Source organism: Festucalex cinctus, chromosome 13 (assembly GCF_051991245.1).
Source record: "Festucalex cinctus isolate MCC-2025b chromosome 13, RoL_Fcin_1.0, whole genome shotgun sequence".
Lineage (NCBI taxonomy): Eukaryota > Metazoa > Chordata > Actinopteri > Syngnathiformes > Syngnathidae > Festucalex > Festucalex cinctus.
In genome coordinates, this window is record NC_135423.1 from 7027501 (window position 1) to 7055159 (window position 27659).

General features: G+C 38.6%; 1 protein-coding gene across 4 annotated transcripts in view; it reads left to right on the forward strand.

Annotated features, from left to right (window-relative positions):
• Positions 1–27659, forward strand: part of plch1 (phospholipase C, eta 1) — a 62189-nt gene that overhangs the window by 24201 nt on the left and 10329 nt on the right. For all 4 annotated transcript variants that reach the window (XM_077541204.1, XM_077541205.1, XM_077541201.1 and 1 more), the window contains 17 exons: positions 1492–1638; positions 3256–3499; positions 3882–4011; positions 6257–6427; positions 7641–7734; positions 10925–11128; positions 12358–12478; positions 16025–16196; positions 19690–19797; positions 22050–22208; positions 22957–23019; positions 23388–23485; positions 24631–24728; positions 24849–25028; positions 25530–25637; positions 27165–27289; positions 27366–27450. In XM_077541204.1, coding sequence (XP_077397330.1) covers positions 1492–1638; positions 3256–3499; positions 3882–4011; positions 6257–6427; positions 7641–7734; positions 10925–11128; positions 12358–12478; positions 16025–16196; positions 19690–19797; positions 22050–22208; positions 22957–23019; positions 23388–23485; positions 24631–24728; positions 24849–25028; positions 25530–25637; positions 27165–27289; positions 27366–27450 — 2307 coding nt within the window. The remainder of the gene's footprint in view (positions 1–1491; positions 1639–3255; positions 3500–3881; positions 4012–6256; positions 6428–7640; positions 7735–10924; positions 11129–12357; positions 12479–16024; positions 16197–19689; positions 19798–22049; positions 22209–22956; positions 23020–23387; positions 23486–24630; positions 24729–24848; positions 25029–25529; positions 25638–27164; positions 27290–27365; positions 27451–27659) is intronic.

The following is a 27659-nucleotide window of genomic DNA, read 5'->3' on the forward strand; positions in this document are numbered from 1 at the left end:
ACAAAAAGGAGAGAAGACACTCAGTTCAGGGCTCGCGAGGAGAGAGGCGAGGAACTGACTGATACGATTCACTCCTGCACTCTCTGAAGAGTCCTCTCCTCACCCTCTCTATTTATTTGGTTTTCCACACCCCTAGTTACATGGGTGTTCCAACTCTAAAAATGCAAATGCAAGGCATAGTTGGAACACAGTGTATTTGTTTGTCTATGTGTTGTGCATGTGAGTGGAAGATTGCTGAGTACGTGTGGTCAAGTTTGCAATCATTTCTTAACAGAAAACAGGCAACCTCAGCAGACTGGCTCGAACCATTCTGCTGCGTTAGATGTTGTGGTTCTTCAGCTTTTTGAGTCATCTTCAAATAGCCAGGCTATGTGTATGTGATCATTCGAAGCATTCTTCATTGCAAGCAGAAGCAGTCCTTCATGGCAGCAAATGTATGATAACTTATTTACAATTATTCCTACATTTATGCATCGGTCATGCCTCTGTTTTGGTTAGCAACAGTCATATTAGAGGAATGTCTTATACATAATTGTGCGTTGGATGCGCAGGTGTACCCAAAGAAAGTCTTCTGCTTCCACTGCATTGAATGAAGCTGAGACGTTTGCTTCCGAGATGTTCTTCCTGTGCATCAATGACTCTGTGTCTCCGCTCTATGAGCTGCTTTCAGGGCTCTCTCACAGCGAATAGATAGATAGCCTTGTGTCCACACGCACAACAACTTCTCTGTGTGCGCTTCACGCTCTGACCTTGCCCATGTTGAGTGAGAGGAACGAAAAGACAAATAACTAGGGGTGTGCCAAAAAAAATCGATTCTCGTAAGAATCGCGATTCTCATTTAGTACAATTCAGAATGGAGTATAAGTTTCCCCAAATCGATTTTACTTAAATTGTTTTATGCTGTCTTGCCCATGTTTGTGTGTGCTTTTATTGGAAGTGCTGTTCATGTTGTACCCAATTTGGCCACAAAGGAGACAGTGTGGTTCAACACATACACTGTTTAAGTTGTAGCCACATTAGAGAGTAGAAGGAAAAGAAGGGAAGTCACAATCAAGTTATGCCAGTAAAAGTTGTTGTTTTTGCAGCGTGGGAAGACCGTATGCCGGTAAGTAACATTAAGATGCTTCTCTGTAAACATTCCTCAAGCGTTTTTGTCTGACTATAGCCGTTCTTTTGAGTGATAAAAGTGCCGCGAGTAGTGCGCTAATTAGCATTAGCGAGTCAGACTGGAGTAGATCATGACGATTCGTTGCACATCTATAAATTGGAGCAGAAGTCATCAAATCAAATCATTTTGAATCAAAAGTTGTTCTGAATCGAAAATCGATTAATTGCAGACCCAAAAAGCAGATTTAAATCGAATCAGTCAAAGATTCCCACCCCGACCAACAACGAACACACACCTACGTCTTTTGTGTCTTACAGTCACGCTCTCCTGACCTTCATTTTTTTTTTTTTTGTCATAAATGTGTGTGTGCGTTTCCTCCTCAGTGGAGCGATGCATGAGCGTGATGCAGTCCGGGACGCAGATGGTGAAGCTGAAGGCGGGATCCAAGGGGCTGGTGAGGCTCTTTTACCTGGATGAGCATCGCTCCTGCATCCGCTGGAAGCCGTCACGCAAGAGCGAGAAGGCCAAGAGTACGTTTGCTCGCACGCTCCAACGAACGCACGCGCGCGCACACACAAAATCAAGACATGGGCCACTTCATTAGGTACACCTGCATCGGCAAATTCGCACGCTGACGTGCGCGGAAACTCCTGATACAAATGTCGTCCTCTTTCACCTGAAATGGCTGACAAGTTAGTTGTGTGTGAGCGCGCGTGTAAGTGATCTTTACTCGCTGCTGCCACCGAGAGGATTATTCTGTTTTCTCGCCCACTGAGACGCCTATGGATGTGTACGAACGTGTTTAAAAATGACACAGTTTGCCGCTGTCAGCGTTCGATAAGCCTCTTAAATATGTTCACTAGCCGCACTTGTGAAATACACACTCGTCTTTTTCCAAAAATATGTGTGCGTGTGTGTTTGTGGGTGTGTGTGTGTCTGTGGGATGTAAAACGATGCGGCCATATTGTTACTGTCAGGAGAGGCGGAATTTAGGAGATGCGATTATGCAGGGGGAGGGAAATGGATCATTCTACAATGGATGGTGACAAAAAACATTTTGGCTCAGAATCAAATCAAGTCGCTTTTTAAGGGGCTGCTTTATTGGGTGCATCCAATATGCTTCGATAGTAAAAAATTAAATAAATAAATACATAAATAAATAAAAAGGCTTTACTGGATTTGAATTCTGTTTTTTTTTCCTTCTTAAATATTCAGACCAAGTGCAGGGTTCAGCTACACAGACAATGATGATGATTAATGTCATGTACTTTCATGCCATGTCAATGAATTACTTATGATACTGTAGGTCTTTTGTTAATACATCATTTTAGAATGGATTTCCAATTGATTATTCCATTGAACACGATGATTGACACCATACCCAAGAAGTACCACCAATTTTGTTTTAAAATTCAATTTGATTAAATGAAAAGAAATTAAATAAAACATTAACATTTATTATAAAATTAAAAAATGTATATTAAAATTTCAAAATTAATTAAAATAATTAAAATGATTTTCTTTTACTTTTTACTTAATTTCAAAATTATTTAAAATAATTCAAATGAAAACTGTTTTAAAATAAAATGTTATTACTTTAAAATAAATTGAATAAACATATTGTTATTATAAAATGAAAAAATAAAATATTAAAACTTTAAAAATAACTTTTTACTTAATTTAAAAAATATTTAAAATAATTTAAATGAAAACTTTTAAAATAAAATGTTATTACATTAAAATAAATTAAATGAAACATATATTTATTATTATTATTATTATTATTATTATTAGAAAACTAAAAAATAAAATATTAAAACTTTAAAATTGCTTATTACTTAATTTAAATATGTATTAAAATAATTAAAATGAAAAATGTTTTAAAATAAAATTTTATTACATTAAGATAAATTGAATAAAACATTTATTATATTATTATTATTATAAAATTAAAAACATAATATAAAAATGTTTTAATTAATTAAAATAATAAAAAGAGAGAGAAAGAGAGTATATGAGATTTATGTACATCAGCAAGAGTTTGTTCATATCTGCGAACATTCATAATTCCAATATTTGTAGCTCGGGGGCGACCTGTAATTCGTCGTCGTAATCTTCTACTTTTGCATCCCTCTCCCCGCCGTCAGTCACTATCGACTCGCTGTACAAAGTGACGGAGGGCGGCCAGTCGGACATCTTCCATCGGCATCCCGAGGGCAGCTTGGACCCGGCGTGCTGCTTCACCATCTACCATGGCAACCACATGGAGTCCCTGGACCTGGTTACGTCCAACTCGGACGAAGCTCGGACCTGGCTCACCGGCCTCCGCTACCTGATGGCCGGCATCAGTGACGAGGACTCTCTGGCCAAACGGCAGCGCACCCATGACCAATATCCTTGACACATTGTAAAACATGGCTGATAGATATAGTGTCATCCATCCATCCATCCATCCATCCATTTAAATGGGCTCAGAAGTTAACGTTTGAATGTCCGTTTGCAAACGGTAGTGTCTTCTGCATTTATAGTGGCTCCCCAAGTAGGTGCTGCTGTTTTAGTCAGCACTCGAGTTCTAATGGGCTGCTGTTAACTCTGGAATGCCTGAATAAGTTGCAATGGCATCTATTACATCTATTTGGGGCCACTATTTGAGCATTGTCATCATGTGTCTTGCCCTTTGTTTCCTTCCTGTACTAGAATAAAGTGTAATTGCACACTCACAAATATATATTCATATAAATACACAACAAATATCCTTAACGTATGTAGTGACGTGGATGAAGCAGACGTTTGAGGAAGCTGATAAGAACGGCGACGGCCTGCTGAACATAGACGAGATCTACCAACTCCTCCACAAGCTCAACGTCAATCTGCCGCGGAGGAAGGTCAAGCAAATGTTCCAGGTGCGGTGGGGGGGGGGGGGGGGGGGTTGGTTGAAAATTAGACATCCATCTTTGCATCGTTCATGTTTAGTCAGAAAAACGGGAACTTAAAGATACATGATGTTATATATGTTCAGTATGCCGCTTCCTTAGGTATCCTTGCGCCTTCTAGTCAAGTCATCTTTATTTACATAGCGCTTTCAAACAGCCTTAGCTGTCAATGTGATCCAATGCAAGAACAGAATTAAAAAATGTGCCTTTATGATGTGATTTTAGATAGATGAACAAAAATACGTAATTTGAAATAAATACAGTAAATAATTTTGGACCAATGAAGTGAAATTATATTCCTGCAGCACATTGGTTAATAATAGTAACTGACAACTGTATTAATCAAAACTCATTATATAAAAGTTCTTCTCATATTTTTGAAGACCAAGCAGAATTCACCAATGTACCTAATGAAATGTCCTCGCTCTACACCATTAAAATAAATAATGACAGTTGCCGAGCAGTATACTCAGATAATTTTCTTTGTTTTTTCTTTCTTTCTTTTTTTATTTTGGCTTTCTCAAAATGCATGAGCAGTTATATGTTCTCAGAGAAGATGAAAAGTTTTAGGTGAGGGTGAAAAGGGTAAAAAGTAGCAGAAGAGCCTTAATTTTTAAAGGACAAGTCACACTGGGCTAATGTCAGAGCTCCACACGGGACATTAGTGATATTTCTGAGGAGGATCACGCAGTGTTCAGTGCTGCAGCGCAATTCTCATCACCATCAATGTCTCACTTGATTAGGAACCCAAGCGGAACAGCTAACAGATCTTTGCTCCTTTAGTCGTCATTGTTTGTTTTGTTTTTGTTTTGTTTTTTCAATGATTTGTGACTTCACTTTGGCCTGGTGATATAAAAGCCTAGTTGAAAAAATGATGCCATAAAAATAATTTATTGCCGAGTAATGAGAGGAACGAAGGCGGTTCCATTTATATCCGGGCGAAATGATTTTGATTTCACGGAAAGCAGATAACGAGCCGCTTGTGTGCCCGCGCTTTTGCTGTACTTGATGCGCTTTGTGTGACAAACAACCCCGTACACCGATTTTCCGATAAAGCTCGGTAACCACGGCATGAAGAATTCCTCAACATTTCTGTCAGGTGTTTGCATGTGTATCGTCGGGCGAGCTCATCCAGTTGTCTTGTGATGGAGGGATTAGCCGCCATTATTAGATTGGGCGTCAGCGGGAATGGGTCCCTGTGAGATGCAGGTGATATGAGGCGGCGGCGGTGGCGAGCTGTCAGTGTGAGGTGGCCGACTGGAACGAGCAGCGAGGCGTGCTGTGCGTGTCCTTGGGCAACGTGTGTGACGATATGAAAGGAAAGCTTGGACTCAAATAGCCATTAAATACAGAAAAAGCACGTTCTCTATGGTGTCATGGTTGGAATGATGCATTTGTTGTCAGCGCGGAATTTGGAGTTTCATAATTGATTTATTGGTTTCCTTTTCCTTCCGTTTTTTTTTTCTTTTTTTTTTGCTTCTTGTCATTGAGTAAAATTCTGTAAGCTAGTTTAATGATCCTCAGACATACAAAGTGATTTTGTGCTGAAAACGGCATGTTTTTTTGGTGATTATATTCTCAAATGATGGCGGATTGAAAAAATAATGACACATCTGGGATGCTTTCATCAAGGCCTTTGAGTTGATTCGTTACTCAATGTGGTTTGCTCCAAATCAATTTTGGACTGTGCACCCGGTGGCTAATCACATAAAAATTGTAGTTTAATGAAGTTTTCTATTGATTGGCATGTCTGGCCTTGAAACTTTGACTCGTTAAAAGCTCAAATCAATAGTATTTAAATTGATTTCTGAGTTTATTATATGTTGGCAATTGGTGACCTTTTTAGGCGATGAAGATTCTGGTTATTATGATATATCAGGAACTTTCTCAATATTATTTATTTATTATTAATGTATTATATTTATTTATTTATTTATTTATATTTGTAGTATTATATTACTCAATATATAATTTAATACATTTGGTGTCTGGCTATGTGATTTGTTGCCAACAAAACAATATGCAGTCAATATCAAACACAAGTCTAACCTCCTTGCTGGATTTTGAATACACCTTCGGTGCCGTCAGAAGTGTGGTTTGCTCCCACTCAGTGAAATATGACTTCCTGCTGTCATCAATATATCATGACTTGCAACATTTATGCAGCGACTGACGTGACTTTTTTTTTCTTTTTTTTTTTTTTTCCCGCCCCCAGGAAGCAGATACGGACGATCAGCAGGGTACGCTTACATACGACGAGTTTGCCGTCTTCTACAAGATGATGTCCATGCGGCGGGACCTCTTCCTGCTCATGATGGCCTACAGCGACAGGAAGGACCACCTGACGGCCGACGAGCTGGCCAACATGTTGCGCTGCGAGCAGAAGGTAAGAGCGTGGGGCGCTGATGCTAGTTTTTTAAGCCAGTCTATGGTGTTTTGCATCGTGTCTTAGCATTAAGCTAGCAAAAAGGTTGGAGACTTGATTTTCTTTTTTTGTACAATCCTCCAACTGGGGCTGGCATAGATAGCTTGAAGAAAGTACCTGGGATGTTTTTTGTTCTGTTGCATTTTGTGACATTTGATGCCACCATCTATTGCTAGCACCTTCAATTTTGTCTCACAAGACAACAAGTAGGTCAAGTGATAGCTCGTATCAAGTAAGTCGAGTCATTAAACCTTAGACTTTTCTGTTCATGGATGCTGTTGTCAAAAAACCCCCAAAAAAACATAGATATTACAAAGTTAATAACATAGCCTCTTTGAACTCTGTTGTTAATCAAAACAGCAGCACTTATCAAGGCGTGCAAACAGTCACTGATGAGTTTAATTGCTACTGCATGTTGTAAACGAGTTTCATGTTTGGTAACTGTGATTGCGATTACCTCACTTCAGATGCACAGTGCGCCGAGCCCGTATGAACTCTGTTGCTAACAAAAAAAGCAGCACCTACCAAGGAATGTAAACGGTCTCGGATGAATGTTCTAAAGGAGCTCCAAGCACAGTAACAGTAATTATTTCACTTCTTAGACATAATTGTTCATATGCAGATATTGAAGAGTAGAGCCCAGTCGAAATCCATTGCTAACCAAAACAGCAGCACTTATCGAGGAATGCAAACAGTCATTGATGATTGTTTAATTTCTACTGCATATTGTAAACAAGTTCCATATTTGGTAACTGTGATTTCGATGACCTCACTTCAGATATATGAGCCTGTATGAACTCTGTTGCTAACAAAAACTGCAGCACCTACCAAGGCATGTGCACATTCAGATATTAAAAGAGTTGAGCCCAGTTCAAAAGTGTTGCTAACCAAAACAGCAGCACCGCTCTGACGAAATACTGCAGAGTCCCACTGGCTGTTTACAATAAGTTTCCTGCGCAACAAAGTAGATGGTGATTTGCATATCGCTAGTTTTCCACAATGTTGAGTGCATTAATGTTTATGTTACATGACTCCACTTTCACTGAACTAAAGTTGAATAAACTAATATCATACTGAGAAAATAGTGTCGATCTTCTGTCATACAGATTGAGTTTGTGCTGTAAAGGTCATATTTAATCTCTGTAATAAGACCACTTTTGTTTTGTCCCCACAGATGGTCAATGTGACTCCGGAGTTCGTGGCAGAAATCATTGACAAGTTTGAGGTGTCTGATGAGAATAAACAAAAAGGTGTCATGGGGATTGAAGGTGAGCCTCGCTTTATTGGGTATAGTATTTTCTTTGTGCATACATAAATATTCATATATAAACTGCTCGGAAAAGAGTGCAGGAAGAGGTTTGGACCAACATCCAAATAATCTAGTACAGTGGTTCTCAAGTAGGGGTACGAGACCCCTGTGAAGGCACTCCAGGGGGTACATGAGATTTTCAAATATATTTAAAAAGTATATGTAAATATTTACCCTTGTGAGGAATAAGCGGTCAAGAAAATGGATGGATGGATGGATGGATGTAAATATTTCTAAAAAATATATAAATTCATAAAATGAATTTTATATTCAGTAGGCAATTGAATTTCAGTGTCCTTAAAAAAAAAAAAAAAAAAAAAAAAAAGTAAATCATAGTTCTAACTCAACATTAATCCAACGGCTAGAACGTTCCCAAATAATGTTAATATGACTGCTAACTAATGCTAGCTAACTGATTAGGTCATAGCATAGAGCCATAGTAGCCACTGTAATTGTGTGTGAAGTTGGTTTTCATCAAAAAGATCAGAAAATTTGATGTGAAATAGTTTTAGATCCGAAAAGGTTCAATATAGTCCGTTGACAAAAAAAAAAATATATATATATGCAGGGGTAAAATGGTTGTCCTGACTAAAGCTGGGTGAATAAAATTACGTTTTCTTGGACTAAAATGCTAGATTTCTAGTCAACAAAAAAATGGACTAAATAAAAATGGGATGAGATTGACTAACTGTGATTAAAAACTAACAAGCGTGACTGAAGTTGGACTAAAACTGACAAAATTAGTACTAGAAGTGGGGCAGAGGCTGATGTGGAAAAAAAAAAAAAAAAAGAGGGCGGAAAAGCCAAAGATACTCCCACAAGTGTACAAGCGCTAGCACTAGCTAAAGGCTAAATAGCGGACAAGGGGAAAACACTGCGGGCTATATGGCGGACAAGGAGCCAAAATGGTGGACGGGGCCAAAATGGTGGACTGGGCGTAACCGCTGTAAAGCCGAAACGCCTTAACTCGAGGACTCCCTGTATCATTGATTTATTGGCTAACTCGCCATTACACTTGCTGTAGTTGTTAGTGGGAAACTTACGTGTTTTTTTTTTGTTTTGTTTTTTTTATTCAACGAGATGACTGATCCCATATTGTGTCGATAGAGCAATCAAACACCTTTGAGGTGAACTACAACACAGACGGTGAGTGCAGGCAGGCTTTTCTTCCACGTTGATGTTCTGTCATGTCATGAGGCCGTGGTGCTAATATGTAAAAAAAAAAAAAAAAAAAAAAAAGTTCTTTAGCAAACACTCAGTCCTCAGTGTCATGGCGAGTGCCATCTGAAGACTCGACTTAAGGCAGGCGACAGAGCGAAGAGGCGTGAGTAAATTGGGAAGTCAGAGCGCGGCGGCGAACGCGAGGAGGTGTAGGAGCGAGACTAATGTCATTGTAGCCGTCGTGGGAGGCGGCATGACGAGTCTGACTGATCACGCCATGACGCCGGCCTCATGCCTTACGGGGCCCGCGACATGCTCCTTTGTGACACAAATAATCTTGTCTCACATAGATATTTTCAAAGAATTTGATAGAAGCGTCACAAGATGGATGTCCACTCGCATAACTGCAAGATCCCCCCCCCCCCCCCCCCCCACCACCCACCCACCGGGGTGATTTTGCTATTCCTGTCTCATTCCATCCTCCTCCCTCTACGGATAAATGGAAGCTTTCTTCCCAGCTTTGTGAGTCCTCATCTGTTACCGTTAAAAGCCTGCCCCTCAATAATGTTTTTTTTTTTTTGCTGGACGATCAACCTGTTGATGAAGAGATCATGTTCTACATTGCGTTTCTAGAGACATGTCTGTTCATGCAGTGGTCTCCAACCACCAGGCCTTGAACTGGCACACATAGGAGAGATGAGATTTATTTGTTTATTTTTTTTTGTCTTACGTTTATGTCTCAATCAAGACTATATGTTACCTACATAACTACCCATAAATAAATAAATAAATAAATAAATACATGAAATTCAATGAGATTTAATTTTCTATTTTTTTTTTTTTTTAAAGATTGTTTTTCTTTTACTTTATTAAGTTTTAATATTGAGAAAGAAAAACATTTTGGTGGGATATTGCAAGAAATTAAATAATAATAATAATAATAAAGTATTACAAAAGAAAGTTTTGATATGACTAAAATGTGATGTTGAAGTGGTACCATGAAAAAAAAAAAAGTTTAAAAAATTAAAATGTGAAATTTTTGTGAAATATGTTGAGGAAATACATAGTTTTGAAATGAGCAGGAAAATATATTTTCTCAGAACAAAAATATAATATAGGATTTTTTTTGTAAATTTTTGTAAATTTGTACATTTGTAACATCAAATCAAACTTTATTTATATAGCACCTTTCATACATTCAAATGCAACTCAAAGTGCTGAACAATTAAAACATCCATAATACAATAAAAAAAAAAAAAAAAAAAGCCATCTCTCCCCGCCATATCCCCATGATCGTACACACACGCAAACCACAACATGGCGGGGCACAGAAGAACCCTGTGAGGAAAGGCAGGGAAATATGACAATATTTTTATTTTATGGGAAAAAAAAAAACTCGTACTACTTTGATTGTATAATAAAAATCTTTTTTTTTTAATATAAACCATGATTTAATCTGCTGGGGACAAAAACCCAAGTAATATTACAAAAATAAACTCCTAATCTTATGAGAATATAAGAAAATAAGGTAGTTTTTAAATTTGCCAGAACAGCTCAAAATATCATTTACATTTTACTTTTACAAGCTAGTTTTGACATTACGAAAAGAACTAAATTGAAGCAAAGTTCTAATAAAACATTTAATTTATTTAAATTCAAATATTAGGAGGAATTACTAATATTTTGAGTTTTTTTCCCCCTTTTTTAATAAAGTGAAAAGGTAATGTTGGCTGAAAATGTTTTTTTTTTTTTTTTTTTTTTTTAACACTCTAAGGGAAACTCAACATTAATTGTAATGTGAGAAAAGAAGATAAGCATCATAGCACCACTTCAATCTAAATTTCAAAGTCCTTTCCTCTTTCAGTATAGTTAGGATGTTGCTAAAATTGCACTTTTGCCAGAACTGTGCAACATAAATTGAGTTGAAGCGTGGATGCTGATTCCTATTCCACCTCTTTATCAGCCATTTGTTGTTCTTCTCCTTCCAGGTTTTACAAGCCTCATGCGAAGTCCGACGTGCGACATTTTCAACCCGCTGCACAACGACGTGAACCAGGACATGGAGCAGCCTCTGTGCAACTATTTCATCGCCTCCTCTCACAACACGTATCTGACCGGAGACCAGCTGCTGTCGCACTCCAAGACGGACATGTACGCCTGGGTTCTCCAGTCCGGTTGTCGCTGCGTGGAAGGTCAGTGGACGGACGTGGGCGAGTCATGTCACAGATACAGTTTTATCAGAACCGTATAGCAGTCACTCCTGAAAATGACCAGCATGGATGTGCCAGAAGAAACGCTTTTATATGGACCCCGGTCCTTTTGATTAAATCAATATATTGATCAATTTTGGGTCGGGCTAGTCAGAGGATCTTGTTATGGAAGAGGATTAGGGCCAGTGAAGAGAGGGAAAAAAAAAAGGTTGGCAGGATTCTGGGCGGTACTGTGGATTAGTGGTTAGCATGTCTGCCTCTACTAAGGACGCAAGATCGAGTCCAGGCTCCGGCCTTCCTGGGTGGAGTTTGCATGTTCTCCCCGTGCCTGTGTGGGTCTTCTCCGGGTACTCCGATCTCCTCCCACATCCCAAAGACATGCATGGCAGGTTAATTGGGTGCTCCGAACTGTCTCTAGGTGTACTTGTGAATGTGGATGGTTGTTCGTCTCTGTGTGCCCTGCGATTGGCTGGCAACCAGTTCAGGGTGTACCCCGCCTACTGCCCAAAGCCAGCTGGGATAGGCTCCAGCACCCACCGCAATCCTTGTGAGGAAAAGCGGTTAAGAAAATGGATGGATGGATGGATGGATGGTAGCAGAATTGAATTCTGAGAATAAAGTCAGAATTCTCACTTTAAAGTCAGAATTCTGAGAATAAAGTCAAAATTCTGACTTTAAAGTGACAATGGGCTCTTTGCACAAATCCACTACTTCCTGAACTAAACACCAGTCCTTCATTTCCTATCTTTCATGAGTGGACAAGCTGATTAATCCAGGTGTGCCTGATCTCAGTAACTACAACAACATTGGCCAGACACACCTGGATTAATCAGTTTGTCCACTCATGAAAGACAGGAAACAAAAACGTGGTATTTGGTTCAGGAAGTAGTCGAGCTGTGCAAAGAGCCCATTCTGAGAATAAAGTAAGAATCCTGCCAAACTGTTTTTTGTCTCTCTTCACTGGCCCTAATCCTCTTCCGTAACCTTATAATACAGCATTCCATGTGTATTTTGCATCATAAAGCTTTCATCTCACGATCATTTCCAAAATCCAAAGTCAAGCCCGTCCAGATCGCGATAATGTGTCATCAAACCCGAGCATCACTTCACCTTCATTATTGAGCAATGAGAAGAGGCGTTAAAAGGACAAGAGGCCCTCTCGTCGCAAGAATGATACACGAGGTTGTGTTTTTCCTTCCTTCTCTCTGCAGTGGACTGTTGGGACGGTCCAGATGGCGAGCCGATGGTCCAGCACGGCTACACGCTGACTTCCAAGATCACCTTCAAGTCCGTCATCGAGACCATCAACAAATACGCCTTCATCAATAACCAGTGAGACAGCCAATGACATTTCATTAATTCCCCCTGAGGCAAACAACAATGACATTTTGTCGGCAAACCCGACAATTCTATATGTGGTTAATTACGTTATTGAGCGCGCACAGTCCACTTTGGTGATTTTATGAAACATGAATGCAAAAAAGCTGAAGAAATGCTTCCATAAGGAGCACGATGCACCAATCAGCAGTCATCAATTTGAAAGCTGGTTTCTGTTCAAACAGTTAACATTGGCTTTCGAAAACAACAGTGATTTTATTTTCAAGTGAGCCATCTGCTCACCAGTGTTTCCTCCCAATCCCCCCAGGAGCGAGCGTTTGTCTCCGCAGCGTCCAACGCCACCTCACCAAAGTGATGCCGACTCTTTCCGCTGCCGTGTGAAGCCAGTGGCTCCTGTTATAAAAGCTATTTGTTTCCTTTTAAAAGCCAGTGGCAGCACGGCAGCCGATTTCAAGCGGTGTAATTAAGTCTGAAGTGCAGTTTCAATTTGGCAGCAGCTTGTTGGAGCAAAAAATAGAATTGCATTGAGTTTGTGCGCCCGTTTAGCTATTATTTAGTGAAACTTGTCAGCTTGTTCCGTGCGCCCGGCGGCTTTGCATTGCGTGTCTAATTAATTGGTCTAAAGTGTTTCTTTTGCTTGTAGTGCATGATACATGAAGCTAATGGTCTTCTGGAAGTGTGGAAGAGGTGGTCACATGACTCCTGCACTTTCTACCGCTTTTAAACAGTGACTATATTGGCTGCAGTGCATTTGTCGAGGGTAGTTAATACATGGACGTGTCTGCTGTGTCGTGACCGGAAAACCACAAGTTAGGAGGAGTTCTAAATTAGTTGGTGCACGCACACTGAATTTGGTGCATAATCTGAGTTTTGGATGTTCCATCAGTCCGCCAAGCCTAATTATTCACCATTTATCAGTTATTTACTTATATTTACCTTTCTACCTTTGTTTAGTGAAGCTTACCGTACTATTGAATCTTGTGTACATGTTCAGTAGGAGTCGAAAATATTTAGGTAACTCGAAATTTTTCGCCTCCTTCCCATGAAAATACTGATTTAAAGAATTTTTTCCGGCATTTTCGACAGTGGAAGTCATTTCTTGACAATAATGTGTTATATGTGACCTCACTAGTGTAAACATGACATTCTGATTAATGTTACATTTGCAGAATAAGAGTTGTGACGTAAAATCCAGCCATTTTGATCCATCACGGGTAACAACCAATCACAGCTCAGCTTCAGAAAACAGGTGAGCTGTGATTGGTGATTGCCTTGAGCAACTAGGATGTCATTTTCAGGAAGTGGCAAAATGGCCGCCCCATGAGATGGGTAAAAACGACTAGATTTTGCAGCTTAATTCAAAACTAACGCAATATTAACCACAATACCATGCTGCATAGAGCATATTATTGTCCAAAAAAAATGTTTTTGGGTTGATTTCCCCTTTCAAAAATAAATAAATAAATAAATAATTAAGCCAAAAACACACGTTGTGCCCCTAGAGGTGCTTGAGGGTAGTGCAGGCAATATCCTTGAGTCATTATAAGTTCATCCAAAAATTTTCTTTGCCATAATATGTTGTATGGTTTGGCAGCGTGGAACTGCTGAACATTTGAACAAACTCACAAATACATCCAAACATACTCACAAATACGTTCAAATGTACATGTAGGCTAAATGCTACAAAAAGTACATTTTCCCATAATGCTGTGTATTGTGCAAGTAAAAAAAAAAAAAAAAGAAAAAAAGAAAAGTTTTGACTTCCTCTTTAAATAACTCCACACTTGAAAACCTGAAAAGACTATTTTGGATGTGTTTGAAAAATTCTTTCCATTCGAGTTGAGTTGATTTAAGGTACAAATAATTTGAGTTACAAGTATGGCCGCGGAATGAATTAAGCTCATAAGCCAAGGCACCACTTTATGTTCCATATATTTCACCATATATATTTATAAATCCCATTTTTCTTTATTGTTCTCCCTTTTTTTCTGCGAGTTGTCTCAAAATGATGAAGGTCCTTTAACTGCGTGGAAGTGGCATTGCACCTGCATACACTCCTGTTTCACCTGAGAGAAGCACAGAATGTCACTATGGGGGAAAATGAAATAACTGGATGTAACTCTCTCTGTTGTCCCTTTTGGTCTCACGGCACCTGTGGGGGTGTGCGTGTGTGTTTGTATAGTGCAGAGGTGAACGCAGACTTGCTTCCCCCGAGGCAAAACTGTCGCTCTGACAAAGCTGACATTTCTGCTACCGTGTGGCCAAAAGTCACTTTTCTAAATGAAAACACAGACACACATACAACCCCTCTTACACACACACACACACGCGCACGCTGTCCATCAAGGTGATTTCTGCAGTTGTCACTGCAGATTCACGTTTCAAATTTCTTCTTTGAAACATTCGCTTCCTGTCTGTTGGCCTTGAACATGTATGTCATGAGGAAGGACTCTCGCTTGTTCACCGTCACGCTACGTTCACGGGATGTAACGATAAGGGCAATATCGTGATATCGTGATATTAAAACTGCCACAATATCGTCGTCGTCATGTTCACAGTATTTAAAAGGAACACATCTGTTTAAAAAGTCAGGTTGATTTCCATTTGTGCAGTTCTAGCACCCTCTAGTGGCTAGTTTATTAGTGTCATTTATTTTTCATTAGGGATGTTTTGGCCTTCTATGTTTAAAATCTATGCTAATTGTCAGATGAAGGGGAACCTAATTTGCTTGTGAAGTGATCAATGTGTGCTAAAGCACAATATTGTGTTTTTTTTTTAGTATGAGCTCTTTTTTTTTTTTTTTTTTTTTTACAATATTGTAATCTTTTTTTAAATATCGCCAAAACCCCCACAATATTGTGATAATTATCGTATTGTGACGTTCATATCGTGATAATATCGTATCCTAATGTTCAGATATCGTTACAACCCTAATTTTAGCTGACTAAAACTAACGAAAAACCTCAAACTAATAAACTGAATAATTTAACTAAATAAACAAAATTAAAAACGAAAATGCTTTTTAAAAAAAAAAAAAAACTAACTGAGACTACATTTTATGTTTACAAAACTAACTAAAATTATAGCAAAAATGTCCTTCGTTTTCGTCTTTGGTAATTTAATGCATGAGTCTTTGGGGATGATTTTAAATGTGATTTTTTTGGCAGATTTATTTTGATATTAAACGGAAAAAGGAAAGTCTGTCACCCAGAAGTGACGTCATCTACCAGCAGCCAATAGAAAAACACCTTCAGATGTCGTCACTCACCTGGTGGTTTTTGAATATTGCGCACAAGTAATACACATTAAAAAAAAAAAAAAAACTAAAACTAACACTGAAACTAACTAAAACTAAGCTTTTATGAAATAACTAAAATTAATAAAAACTAATAAAACCACCTTGAAAACTAATTAAAACGAACTAAAAAATAAATAAAAATAAAATAAAATAAAAACTAACTAAAATGAAAAATTCCCAACCTATAATAACCCTGGTTCACGTACAGTGTGTGTGTGTGTGTGTGTTTGTTGCGGCGGCAGGTACCCGGTACTTCTGTCCATCGAGAACCACTGCAGCATCCAGCAACAGAAGAAGATCGCTCAGTATCTGCGGGAAGTGTTTGCCGACAAGCTGGACGTCGGCCACGTGCTCAGCAGAGAGTCCACCACGCTACCCAGTCCTCAGAGCCTGCAGGGCAAGATTCTCATTAAGGTCAGTCAGAACCAACATGAAGATCAAGAAGCTCTCCGTGAGCATGCAAATGTCCTGAGTGCGAAATTAAAATGAACCTTGCTAGAATTGGGGGAGCAAAAAAAAAAAAAAAAAAGACATTTCAAGATTTGGAAAGATATAAGCTCGCCGACCGGTGTCCGCTCGGGTGGCTTGGGGGTGGCCTTGGGGCTGCCGCGGCCTGGGGACTCCGGGGGGGGGGGGGGGGGGGGGGCTGTGCTCGCTTTGCTGGACCGCGGTTGACGGCTTCTTTCTTTGGTGGTGGTCCTCATGCATGCCAGATCCATCGCACCAGCATCTACTGAAACTCAAACAGAATTTGCCTCTCCCTCCCACAGCCCCTTGAATCAGTGGGTGCTGGTGTCTGTGGATCTCACTTTGCTTTATCTATCCTTCCCTCCTTCCTCTCTTTAGTTTTTCCTCTGGTCACTTGAGATCTCAATTTATTGGAAGTTTGAGGTTTCTGGGGTTGGCATAAGACTCTGGTTTTGTAACCACGCAGGAGGGGTTTGGTTGGTGCTGGATTTCACTTTGATGTACTGGCTTCTATTGATCTCACTCTGCCTCATCGATCCTTCCCTCCTTCCTCTCTTTAGTTTTTCCTCTGGTCTCTTGAGATCTCGCTAATTTGTTGGAATTTAGAGGCTTCCGGGGTTGGCGTAAGACTTTGATTTTGTAACCATGGGGAAGGCAGGAAGTATTTGGTCGGTGCTGGATTTCACTTTGATTTATCTTTCTTTTCTCTTTATTTTTTCTGACCTTTTCTCTGGTCTCCTGACCATTTGAACCTCACGACTCTGGCAAGATTCTGAAGTACCTGGTTAAGGCGAAGGGTAATGGGATATTTATAAGGTTTTAGGTGAATTCATGAGTATAAATGTATACGTATTTGCACGCAAACGCACACACGCACGCAAACGCACGCACGCAAACGCACACACACCAAAAAAAAAAAAAAAAAAGGAAAGATATAAGCAAATCCCAGACCTAAATCCAAGTGTCCTCAATGTGTGCAAGTGATGTTGTGGCAATCAGTCAATTTTATAGTTATTGTCTCAATGAATGGCTTCAATTTTAGTTTTCCTTTAATTTTCGTTGGACATTTTTTTGTGACGAAAATTGACAAATTCTTCATCGACGAAATTGTCACTGCTTGTAAGACGAGAAGTTTAACACGTTTCTTGTTTTGAATCAATATTTCAGCTGACTGCATACTGCTGTATTCTAATGTTGCTCATTATAGTGGCACTTTGGGTGGTACTTGGTTCATTAAAGAATTGCTAATGGAATATAAACCCAGTATGGCTCTGAGGTCTGTGGACTGGGGCCAATTAGTGGGGTGCAGAGTTCAAACAAACATGGTGACTCTACATTTAGCTGCTATGCTGCACGCAAATGGAATAGCCCTTAGTGTTTTCATATATCTTTGGTCGAGGTCTTTTAAACCATTTTTAAAATATTTTTTCCCTTAAATCTTGTTCTTTTCACTGCTTTTTTGTTGTTGTAATTTTGGTTTAAAAAAAAATTGCTAAAAAAGTGGTAACGAGCATCCCTATTAGATAGACAAGAACAATAATGAAAATGTATGGTGTATATCATATTTTAAATATACACAGTAATACATAAGTAAATACAGTCGTATTTTATAGACAAAGAATTGATAAACCTTTGGGAATTTTCTCAGTTTCTGTTCTTGTGTCACGAAAATAATCGTATCGATTTTAGCTGTGACGTAAGGTGGTGGAGGCTTACTTGTTGCCGTGTTTAACAGCACAGGAAGGAGGCGCCGTTTGCAGGTGGACATAAAAACATGGAGAGAAACAGAGAGAGAGCTTTGTAGCGCGTCTACTTTTATGGCTGCCCTGTGTGGTGTGGAGAAAAGGCATGCATTGTTCCCCGGCAAAAAGCTTTTTATCTCCTCCAAGCGAAGAGCCCAAAAAAGTCAAAAAGCCTTATTGATTTTCCCACAAAGCCTTTTATTCCTCTTTAAACTCCTCAGCAGCCTCCGACAGTACGGACAGTTAAAGAAAATGGCAAATAAGGAGTAGACGAGTGGTAATAAAACGTGTGGCGACTTTTTTTTTTTTTTTCTAACGAGGGGGCCGCCATGTCAACCAAGAGACAGCAAAGAGTTGGCCATTGATTTTTTTTATTATTTTTTTATTTTTTGGTGGGAAGAGCTCAGAAAAAATCCCCACTCCCACTCGCACCCTCTCTAATGGGCTCCCGCTCGACCGGAAGAGCCTCTCTCGGGGAGCTCGGCGGCAGATTGTACATTTGTGCTTGTGTGTAGGAATGTGCAAACGTTGGGAAAAGAAGCGCATGAGTCATTTGGAGAAGTACGCCTCCTCTTTGAGCGTATAGTAGGCTTCTTCTTCTTTTTTTTTTTTTTTTTTTTGCTGTTATTTTTAGAACAGGGGTCTCCCTATGAGCCGCGTTATTTTGCCATGGTCATGTCATAACCCACTTTATTACAAGTCAAAACAAGCATGATTGTTTTTCAAAAACACCTGTTTGATTTTTGCAACATGTGATTGCTAAATCTGAATGAGTAATTTTCAAGTTTTTTTTTTTTTTTCGTCATTTAAACCCAGGACAGAATTTGCACAAATATATGAATAGGTTAATCATCCATGATGATGATGATTGATTAAAATATAGGTTAGTTTATTTATTTATTTATTTATTTATTTATTTTTATTTTTATTTATTTTTTTAACTCAAGGCTTTTCGGTTTAGTTAGTTATTCATTCTTTATTGTTTGTTTCTTACTAATTGTTTTTTCAAAGCTAAAAAAATATGTGAAATGAGTTTTTATTTTGTACTGTAATTGCAGAACAAGATTTGTTGTGGAGTAATAAGTTTGGTCACTTTTTAAGAAGAAAAAAAATGCAGAACATAAATGCAATGAAAGCAGCCATTTTGTTTAATTTCAATCAAAATAAAATATTTGTTTTAATCTACTTAATTGATCATTTTGTGCACTTTAAAAAAATGCTTAAAACGCTTAAATGTGATCTTAAAGTACTTATTATCATAAACAATTTTCTGTTATCTGTAAACTTCACCCACATTCTGTCCTGGATGTGATCAATGAAGAACATTGTAAAACCAAATCACAAACACATTTAAGGGTTGTTAGATATCTAGGAGACATGTACGGTACATAAATCAATATAATGTATACATTACATATGTGTTGTGACTGAGTTTTGGATTATGGGACATTTGCAATCGCCATGCAGTCTGCATTTGTCCCCTCTGATGATGATGATGATGTTGTCAGTTGGTATGCATTCGCTATAGTCCTGTATTTGTCTCTCTCATTTTGTTGTATAGGCCTTTATTCTGTCATATAGAATTCAGCATGGCCCTAGCTAGATTCCGGCCCTCGACTTAATTGTGATCAATCAAAGCCGCTTTTGCGACATACTGTTTACGGGTAATTAACGACTGTCTGTTTCACCCCGTCCAGGGCAAGCGTCTCCCTGCATATTTGTCTGCGGATGCCGAGGAAGGCGAGGTGTCCGACGACGACAGCGCCGACGAAATTGAGGACGACTTCAAGCTCAAAAACAGCAATGTGAGGCTTTAACATGTTCAAATTTTAATGCCGGTTTTGATTTGAACATGATCAAATGCTTTAATGATGGTTCACGTAACGTTTTGTTAGAAAGAAAAACCAGAAAACATTTTTTAGACTTCCACTCAGTGAACATCTAAAGAACGTGTTGCAGAAGTGTGGCGCTATTTGATATCGCCATAGCGGGGTTCCAGCAACAGAAAAGAAATGTCATGATAATATTGCAAATTAGTAGTTAAATATATTTGAGATAACACAAGCATAATTAACTTGAACGTGTGTCGACCAATGATAACCACACAAAAAGAGTGACAGGAAATGTCAAGATAAAATGGGGAATATTATATCTTGAATGTAATTATTAATTATCCAACCTTAATAGCCAAAAATGTTGATTTCAGTTGCAAGGCACCTTTGTTGAAACGAACTGATGGACATGATGGATCTGAGTTTAGCTACAATAGAATGGCCGGGGTAATTGTCGACCTATTTTTGTGGTTGATTGTTCGACATTTTTCACCCGCCCTACTTTGAAATCCTGCTGCATGCTTTGAATTGTAAAATTTACTGCCATCTTGTGGGCAAACTACACTACTACTACTGCAAGTACACTACATATGATTTAATTTTAGCCCTCCCACATTCTTGAAACACATTTAAACATGTGAAAACACTTCTAAAATGATTAAATCACACATTAAAAAATATTCTGAATGTATTTACATTATATATGTTCTCTTCTTCAACTTAAATGGCTTGTAAATACAACTAATGACACAAAATGTTCCTCGGATGACTTAATGTTCAAAAAGGCTGACGCGTGTAAGTATATTGACAAAAATGGCTCATCATCACTCCTATTGTTAATAAAACCTTTCTCTACAGTCCTTATATATCTGTTGATGCCCCGGCATATTCTCCTTATTAATATGACATAAAGCAGGACAGCACTCCAATCATTTGTCACATGGTTCCGCTGTGTGACTAAATACGGCAGCGTCCCTCCATATCTAGCTGGAGGCGCGTGGGCTGCAGATGCCACTTTGGATGAGCGTAGTCCTTTTTAAAGGGGCGGTAGCGGCTTTCGACTGTCAGAGAGCTTTTTTATTTCTTGTATTTTTAATATAGGGAGCTCATTAAAAACAGCAAGCAGATAAGCATCTTTGGCTGTACACTCAAATTTAATGCCAGCGGCCCTGAAATGCATGATAATTGCAATTGTTTCTTTCCTTCCTGTTCAACAAAAGTGTATTTTAAATTGCTTCCGAGTGGGCAAGCGCAGTAATGAATTTGGATGATGGCGATAAATAGTGAGGGGGCCTATAGGGGGAGTGAGGAGCTTGCTGGAAACACCTGTAAACAAAAGATTATGAACATTAAATCATACTGGGAAAACTCTTTCTATGATTTTGTTCCCACCACGATAACAAACATGCCGTGGTGCCTTGACACAACAGTGACCCAACGTGTTTCACCATGGAAGCCATTTGTTTGTTTTGCTTTGATTGTGAGCAAAAGCTGGTGACAGTGAACTCGACTCACTTCACAACAATCAGCAATTTGGCATATATTGAACAATTCTTCAAACAAAAAGGCTTCAAGTTGTTACTTGTGACTTCCAGTTCAACTTTTTCCCCAAAATCTATACTGCCTGGTTGTCAATAGTTAGACTTAATGACCAATCAAGAGTGTTGAAAATGGCTCGCTCTCCTGATGATGTAATGGTCATGGTTGAACAAGTATGCCATTTTTGCCGTCTTCTGAGAAGTGACCATTTTGAAGGTACAAGGTTTTGTCCCGCTAGCAATGTATATGTTTTATATGACGCAACATTGCAACAGTAGACGTAAACACATCTAGCCAGGGGAATGTTCTGGTCGCTGCTGCGGGAAGCTAACGTGAAGCTAGCTTCATGTCACAACGTTAGCATCGATTATAGGTTATGTACACATGCGGTGCCTCAAAATGTTATTTCTCCACGAGAACACTAGGGGTCGTAGTTTCTCCATTTCATAGAGTTGGCATATATGTAAGAGTCAATTGTCAGGTGTGCATGTGTGAGTCACTGACCGCCATTTTAGGAGCTCAGTCACGTTCGGCCGTGTCACTCGATGTATGGCAAACTGCTATAATACAAGAATGAATCGACAGCGCCTCTGCTGGTCGACTCGGGTGTTTTCACTCAATCGTTTTAAGACGAATCCGCAATCTATTCCACACGATCCCACCATCGACTGTCTTCTTCCTGGCAGGGCAACGGTCACCATCACCAAGTGGAGTCTCACATCAGGAAGAAGCTGGACTCTCTCCTGAAGGAGTCTCGCATCGGCGACAAGGAAGACACCGACAGCTTCAGCATCAGAGCTCTGCTGAGGGCCACGCACCAGGGCCTTCAGAAGAACCTCCGCCAGGTAGACTGACGCTTTGGTAAAGAGGACAGGATGATGGGGAAGGGGGGAGATGGTGGGAATGAGTGTCCAGCACACACATATGGAGACAACGCATGGGTCAAAATGGCTGCAAAGTGATGAAAAAAAATACGTCTGTAGTGGTGTACTCTTAATATTTCATTTCCGCGCTTTGCCATTTGTGCTCTTTTTTTTTTTTTTTTAGTGTTTCCTGAATACTGTTTAAACAGTTTACAGTTTATTTCTTGCTAACTTTTCCAAAGCAGCATAGAAGTGTGTCCTTTCCTGCAAGTAGGTTCACTTCATGATCATGTTTTTCAATGGCAAGGTCATAGGTTAATGTAATGGTAAGGTCAAATATTTTAGACCCTAGAAAATATTTTTCAACAGTTTTGATTGGATCGTGTCCAAACTTGGTGCATCTATGCAGAGGTAGTTTCAAGGTTGCTCAGGTGCTTGGTTAATGGTCAGTTGACGTTCACCTTTGAGGAGGTCACCCAGGTTAAAGGTTACCTGAAACAAGAACACAACGCTTTATGAATTCAAGGTGAAGAAAGACCAATTTGATGAAACGGCTACTCTAACAAAAAAAAACAAAAAAAACAACAACATATCAGCACAAACTCACTTCATATTCAGGCCAGCCTTATCGACCATTTCGACCTGATGTGCCTCCCTCAGTGTTTTTTATGTGACATAAGCACACGCACGTGATTCGTCTTTGACGCTCCCCTCCTGCTGTGCGTTGCAGAGCTCCAGAGGGGTTTTGAAGAAATCTCAAAGCCGATCCTTCATCACCACACTCAAACAGAAGGTGGGCTTCTCACAAGGACGCACGCACATGTCTTTTGATTGATTTGCCTGGCTTCTGAAATGACCCATGAGTTAGCTTAGCTGCTAATGTAACTTTTCTTTATCTGGCCTTATACTGAATGTCGTTTCTGCAGTGTATATGTTGAGGTGTCAGATGCACACTGTGAATACATTATTCATATCTACAGAGGATGCATGTACTGATTTAGATGGTCTTGCAAGGAACATTTGCTTTACATAAACCTGCACTACACATTTCTTGATTGGCATTAGCATCCAGATAAAACGGCATTAATTCCTGGAGCAACCAGGCTTCATTTTTTTATTATATATAAATATATATGTCAAGCAATATTGCGTTTTGTCCAGAGGCACTCCAAATCGCGGCTGACGTGCCAAAGTGGGGAGAAGGATGAGGACGAGCAACAGGAGACGTCCACGCGGGACGCCGGGGGACAGTTTAACAGGTGAACTTGCAAAAACGCTCTCGCATACTTTACGAGGTTTAATCACTGCTGACGGCAGCTGTTAATTCTTACATACAAACCAGAATTTGTTCACTACAGTCAACACAATTAGGAAACAAAGATTTTGGGTGCCAGTCCAAGCTTTATTTTTAACTCATTCAAACTCAGAAACGTGTAAACCCATTTTTAACACTTTGTCCCTCGCTCCCAAAAATGTATTTATACGTTTTTTTTTGTTTTTTTTGTTTTTTTAATGCAAGATCATACAGAAGGCTTTGATACAGCTTCTGACATGAAGAGGTGGCTTAAAGCAATGGTATTTATTACAAAAAAACGACCAGCAGGTGGCAGCAGAGTGTAATCAGATCAGATCAGCCAGGGCCATGTTGCAACAAGCTCTTTTTGCCAGTGTTTTCACCAGGAATGTGAATAATGATGAAACTTAGCTACATTCTAATGCTAATTGCGGCAAAACGGAAACCAATACAAATACGTTTTTTTCCCTGATGAAAGAAGAGAGTCTTATCTTTATTTTTGGTAGGTTCCATGTTTTTATAGCAATTGAACATAATATTCTGTTGGCCTTGCAAAATCAGTCAAAATCCAGTAAAACAGCCGGCAGCGAACGCGACTGCTTCAGTGAAAATGGCTGCCAGTCAATGAGTTAAAAACGACCAAAAATTCAAAAAGAAATCCAAAAAAGACAAATACAATAAAGTAACTGAAATGTAAAATAAAATAAAGAATAAACATGAATGAATGAATGAATAAATAAATAAATAAGAAATAAAAATATGAAACGTAAGAAAAAAAACACGTACATTTCCTTTTCAGCGGCTCATTTATTTATTTATTTATTTATTGCTTTAGTGAAAATGAGTGAATGAGTTAATATATGCAAGTCGCACCAGAGTATAAGTCATAGGAGCAGTCAAACAAAAATGCGACTTATAATCTGAAAAATATGGTGTATGAAGAAAACTAATCATTTTTTTAAATATTGTAGTATTTTTGTATTTATTTATTTAGATTTTATTATTATTTTTATTTTTTTATTTTTTTTTTAATATAATTAATTTTCCAATATATCAACCCATGGCCATCCATGCTTTGACTGTTTTTTTTTTGGGTTTTTTTCCTTGTAGGGGAGGAAGGAAGAGGAAGACGATGAAGCTGAGTCGGGATCTATCGAACTTGGTGGTTTTCACCAACTCTGTGGCCTCGCAGGAGTGTCTCAATGAAGGTGCAAAGAAAGCACCTGCCACCTAAAATATAGTGCTGCTGCAATTTGAAATCCCATTTTTTATTTTATTTATTTTATTTTTATTTTTTTAAACACACCTCATCCGCATTTTGTCTTCAGGCACGCCGGGCGACGTGCTGTCATTCAGCGAGACCAGAGCTCAGTCGCTGGTCAATCACCGAGCCGAGCACTTCCTGGCTTTCAATCAGAGGCAGCTGTCTCGGATTTATCCCTCGGCGTACCGCATCGACTCGTCCAATTTCAATCCCCAGTTCTACTGGAACGTCGGCTGTCAGCTGGGTAAGCCCGTCTTCCGCCTTTCTGCGCTTTTGGTGACAATCAGATCAATACACTCCGCAACCCGGCCGTGACTGAGAATGCTTTTTTGAGTCAACCCTAATCAAATTCATCTCCCACAGGTTTTTTTTTTTATTTTATTTTTTTAATAGTGTTCTTCCACATGAATCTTCCCCAAGCATCTAAATATGGAGGACCAAAAGTGCCAAAATTAAATAAATTAATACACCATTAATAAATAAATAAATAAATAAATAAAGTGTCATGAAATAATTAAATGTCATTTATTTATTATATATGGAATTAAATGAACCAATAATTAAATTAATTAATACACCATAAAATAATTAAATGTGTCATTTATTAATTAATTTACCTATATATATGTATGTATATGTGTGTGTTTATATTATATATATATATATATATATATATATATATATATATATATATATATATATATATATATACACACACACACACACTTCCTTCTTTTGCTTTCAGTGGCGCTCAACTACCAGACGGAAGGCCGAATGATGCAACTCAACCGGGCCAAATTCATGGTGAATGGAGGCAGCGGATACGTCCTCAAGCCGCCGCCCATGTGTAAAGGTTCGCCCGACAACATACTCAGTCTGGACAGTACACTGGAAACTCACTTTTTTGTTATTTGTTCCAAAAAAGTCAGACTAAAACTGAATTGTACGAAAACTGAAGCGATATTTTCCATAGGAAATAATGTTAATCTGTTCAATCTGTTCCAGACACACACAAAAAAGTGTGAACAAAAAAAATACATTTTGTCGAGAATGACTATAGTTAAAGAAAATAATGTGAAATATATATAAATGACAAATGAAATGGATTAATAAACAGTAACTTTTATTGAAGACTTGATGGCATATGGGAGAGAGGTAAGGAGAGGAAAAGTATTCTGACATTTTTTTTTTTCCATTCATTTAAAACTAGCCTCTGAAAATGCAGTTTCAAATGCTGCCAAAAGCAATATTGCTAGTTGACTATTTGTTTACAGTGTAATATTTCCTGACCCATATCCAATATTATACAAATATATAAAAATAATTTTACTAGCTGTCCGTAACGCCCCCAAAACGGGCCCTTGGCCCACTTTTGGGTCCCCTTCCACAAGTTGAAAATCACTTTTGAGGTGATTCTCATTTTTTTCTGCTATCAACTGGCAATTGAAACTTTCTTTGGCCCCATGGTGACTTAATAAACTTAAAAAATAAAAAAATAAAAAATGCTCATCAAAGTTGTTCATGCAAATATTTATTCACTATTAATAAAACAGATTTAAAAAGAATCAATTTATTACTTTTTGACACTTATATACAAATTATACAATTTTAAAAATTTGATGTAATGAGATTATATTTCATGTTTCTAATTATATTTATTATTAATTCATGACATTAGTTTTGATATTTTTATATATTTTATATCCATTTTAGATGATGAAGACACAAATAAATGTGTCAGATTGGTGTTATATAATTATATTTGATTAATCATTGCATGTTTATTAACTATTTTATTTGTCATAATTTGTAATATTTACTTAATATTTTCAATCGCATTAGGTGCCTGACAAAAGTGTGTTTTTCAATACTGTGCAGTCTCTATATGAAGAATAGCTGAAGTTATGCCTCAATCGCTTCCAAAATGCGATTAACCAATCAATCATTTCAACACAAAAGACAGAATTTGTTCTGATAAACGAGCCGATTGTTATGCCAATTCAAACTTGCACACACACATTTCGACAACTATGCTTGTGTGAGTGCAACGGAATCACCGCAACGCGATTTAAATGTCATTAAGGGGATAAAATGGATAGTTTAGAGTAGGGAAATAGCAGTTAACGTTGCATTTAATCTTCACTTGACAACAAAGCAAAAGGGTGGTTAACCTTCGCTGACTGGTTCACGACGGAGCATTTACTGCCTCTTAACTTTCCTACATCATCGTGGTGTATTTGTTTTATTCTGTGTGTGTTTGCACTTTTTGTATTGAAACCCAAGAGAAAAAAAAACTGAACATCCATCATCCACAATGTTGGGAATATTATTGAGTGATGGCATTCACATCAAAGCTGTGATGTTTTGCATCCCCCTGCAGGCACCTTCAACCCATTTAGTGATGACCCACTTCCAGCCTGCCCCAAGAAGCAGCTCGTTCTTAAGATCATTAGCGGACAGCATTTGCCCAAACCGCCGGATTCCATGCTGGGGGACCGCGGAGAGGTGCTCAAAAAAAAGATATATGTGGAATAGAAATTGATATTTATTGCCATTTTTTATTTTTGTTTCCCCCCCCCAGATCATTGATCCATTCGTGGAAGTGGAGATTATCGGTTTGCCTGTCGACTGCTGCAAGGAACAAACGCGTGTTGTTGATGACAATGGTAAGACAATAAAACGCAATTTCCAAACAGACAGTCGAATGTCTGTGCTGTGCTGGTGGGATCAAAAAGCCAAATCAACTAATTAAAGGCTGAAGGGAAGCAGAACAGTGGCGCGCTGACTGTGTTATCCCCTCATCAAGTCCGTCTGGAATCAAGGGTTTGCAATCTGCGGCTCTGAAGCCACATGGGGATCTCTAAAAACATTAGTA